Source organism: Octopus bimaculoides, chromosome 18, assembly GCF_001194135.2.
Source record: "Octopus bimaculoides isolate UCB-OBI-ISO-001 chromosome 18, ASM119413v2, whole genome shotgun sequence".
Lineage (NCBI taxonomy): Eukaryota > Metazoa > Mollusca > Cephalopoda > Octopoda > Octopodidae > Octopus > Octopus bimaculoides.
The window spans coordinates 27997456-28000464 of NC_068998.1; the positions used below are offsets into that span (position 1 = coordinate 27997456).

The window sequence follows — 3009 nt, forward strand, 5'->3', positions numbered from 1 at the left end:
GGTTATACATCTTTAGATTGTATACCTGACTTTCTACTATAAAATTAAAGAAATAGACGGAACGCTGAACTCCAGACTAAACAACTCAAACAACATTTATTTAGGTGGTAAAACATACATATCTTTAGTTATACATCTTTAGAGGTTAGAATAACGAGCTGTCGAGTATAAGACCGAAAGATGTAGAGACAGCTTTAAACACACGTCCATGCTCAATCGCTGGCCAGCGAGAAAGAGAATGAATTGAGCGGGAAACGCTTGCTTGTTTAATTCTACGCATGCGTAAGACTACGCATGCGCAGGCGTTACTACACATGTCTGAACTAGGGGAAAATATATCCTTGCTTAGAAACAGTTGAAGTTTGGCAACAGGAAAAGTATCCAGCTATTGAAACTGCCTCAGCAAATTGCATCTGAGCCTATGTGAGCATAGAAAAGTAGATATTAAAATGAAAGCCTGCAACATATTAGTAATTGGAATTATTTGCTAACGTTTAATGTAGGCTAATAGAATTGTGGCCAACAAAACTGCTGGGAGGGGAGGAGGAAACTGGGGAACTTGCCCAAGTGCTTACAACAAAGAAGTTTCCACAGAAGGTACCAAAAAGTACCAGTTGGTGGAATGAAACCAGGTGAAGGATCAAGTGTACCAACCATGTAGGCTACGGTGGCATTTGAACTCTGAATGCAAAGATCTGAACCAAATACTGCCAAGCATCTGGTCTGATGTTGTTACACTTCTGCTAATTCATCATACTGGTTTGGTACTTTGTGAACCCTTCAGAAAGGATGAAAGACAATGTTGAGCTTGACAGGATTTAGACTGAAACAGAGTGAATTGATTAACAAATGCCATGAAATATTTTATCTGACACTCTACTGATGTAACAACCTATTGGAATTATGGACAACTCTGTAGTATGTCAACTAATGAAATTAAAGCTTACAGTTGGATATGTAGACTAAGGAAATGATGTGTGTGTGGTAAATGGAATTATGGCCAGCACTGTATGTAGGTCACAGTATTGGCCATAATTCCATTACCCCATATTTACACTGGACATGATCCCATTAGCCAATATACATATACACATACATATACCTTCAAACACACACACACACACAATGGGCTTCTTTCCATTTCTATCTACCAAAACAGTCATTTTGGAGTTATGGTAAAATAAACTTGCTCCAAGTGTGGCATAGTGAGTCTGATTACAAACTGGTTTTGCAAAGCAAACTTCAACTTCATTAGTCCACATTCTGCAGTTTGTGGTCATAATTCCATGGTTGTTCATATTGCCATTAACTTAAATATTAAACTATTTCCCCTCATTAACCAACACACTAATAGTTTTATTTTAACATTTTACCTGCAGGCCCAGTTACTGGTCTTTGGGAAAAAGATTACAACTTAGGAATCAAGAAAGCCTTTGAGAATGCTGTGCAAAGAGGATTTTTGAAAGTCAAAGATCGAGTTCTGCTGGTGCGTGGTTGGACTGAAGGCAGTGGTTCTACTGATACAATGTGTGTGGCTACAGTACCTGGTGAAAATGATTCTCTTCCAATGACATATTAGATAATTCTTTTTTCTTTAAAGCTTGTCAAGTGAAAATTTATTTTATTGATTATTGAAGCTATTTCTTCTTAAAATGATATTGGAATGTATAAGTTCAAGGGACCATCTTCCTTTAGTTAGCATACTTGTTTGAGGAACAAGCAAATATGCTAATTTGCTAACTCTAGTAAGATTGATGTAAATAAAACTTATTAATACTATACTCAAACCAGACTATGTTTAAATTATAAAGTAATATCGTTGTGAAACTGCTGTGCTGACCACTTTGTAGGATACTAAATTTAATTCTGTTTTGAACCTTACTATAATTTTGTTAACATTTTAACTACCAACAAAAAAAAATCCATTTAAATATGAATGTAGTACTAATTAAAAAGATATGGTATTCACAGCTGAGAGTCTTTTAACCATAGCTCTGCTCAAACAGATTTGATATGAATGATTCTTAATTTAGGCACAATGCTAACAATTTTGAGGGAGGGGATTAATTGAAACCATTGATCCCAATACCTGAATGGTTTTTTTCTTATTATATTGACCTCAAAGACAATCAAAGGCAAAGATGACTTTAGTAGGATTTGAACTCAGAACATAAAGAGCTGAAACAAACACTGTTCGGTATTTTCTCTAGTGCTCTAATAATTCTGCCAGCTTGTAATACGACTTTTTCAACCAAAGCTGGTAGCATAAATCTTATTTCTAAAACTAACAAGGACAATTCAAAGCTTCTTGGAGTGTCACTTCAGATTTGCACTGTAAAAGTACATATCCTTGTCCAACTAGACACATTAGCACTTATGTTGTTTGTATAATAACTTTTCACAAAGACAGCTTTATAATCTACAACTAAATGATTCTTGGAGTTTGAGAATTTATGACACATTTTTGAAATATTGTGTACAGTATTTGAGAGGCATTGGAGGAAGATCACCACATAAAGGTGGTAGCGCTTGCCTGCAAGAGACAGTTAATACAGTAAAATCTGGAGCAAAGAAGATCCATCCTGTAAGCAGTGTGGAGTAACATTTTATACCCTGAACACATTTTAACTCGATGCCCTAGGGCACCAGGAGAAGATGGAGACAAATGGAAGTTCAGTAACATCCTTAGAAAAGTTGCCAAGTGAAATGACTTGCAGAGAATTAATACCAACAAACAATAGGCATCACCCACAAAAGTATTAGATTCCTAAGAAGAGGTAACAAAACTTCAAAAAGCAAAAATAGCTTAGAGACACTTTCTATAAGACTGACTGAAGGCTGGAAGTAGATTTGAAAGGAAGACTCATCTATCTGGAAGAGGTGATAATACCAATACTCCATCATGTACAGCCTGTCTAGGAGCACAAAAGCAATTACCATGGCCAAACTCATGGTGTCTTGGGAGGACAGACTTGACATTTCTCACTAACTGAAGAAATCCAAATAGCA

General features: G+C 36.1%; 1 protein-coding gene across 1 annotated transcript in view; it reads left to right on the forward strand.

Moving 5' to 3' along the window:
- Positions 1-1787, forward strand: part of LOC106876445 (pyruvate kinase PKM) — a 50192-nt gene extending 48405 nt beyond the window's left edge. The window contains exon 12 of the mRNA XM_014924999.2: positions 1380-1787. Within this exon, the coding sequence (XP_014780485.1) occupies positions 1380-1579 (200 nt within the window). The 3' untranslated portion in view covers positions 1580-1787. The remainder of the gene's footprint in view (positions 1-1379) is intronic.
- The last annotated feature ends 1222 nt before the right edge of the window (positions 1788-3009 follow it).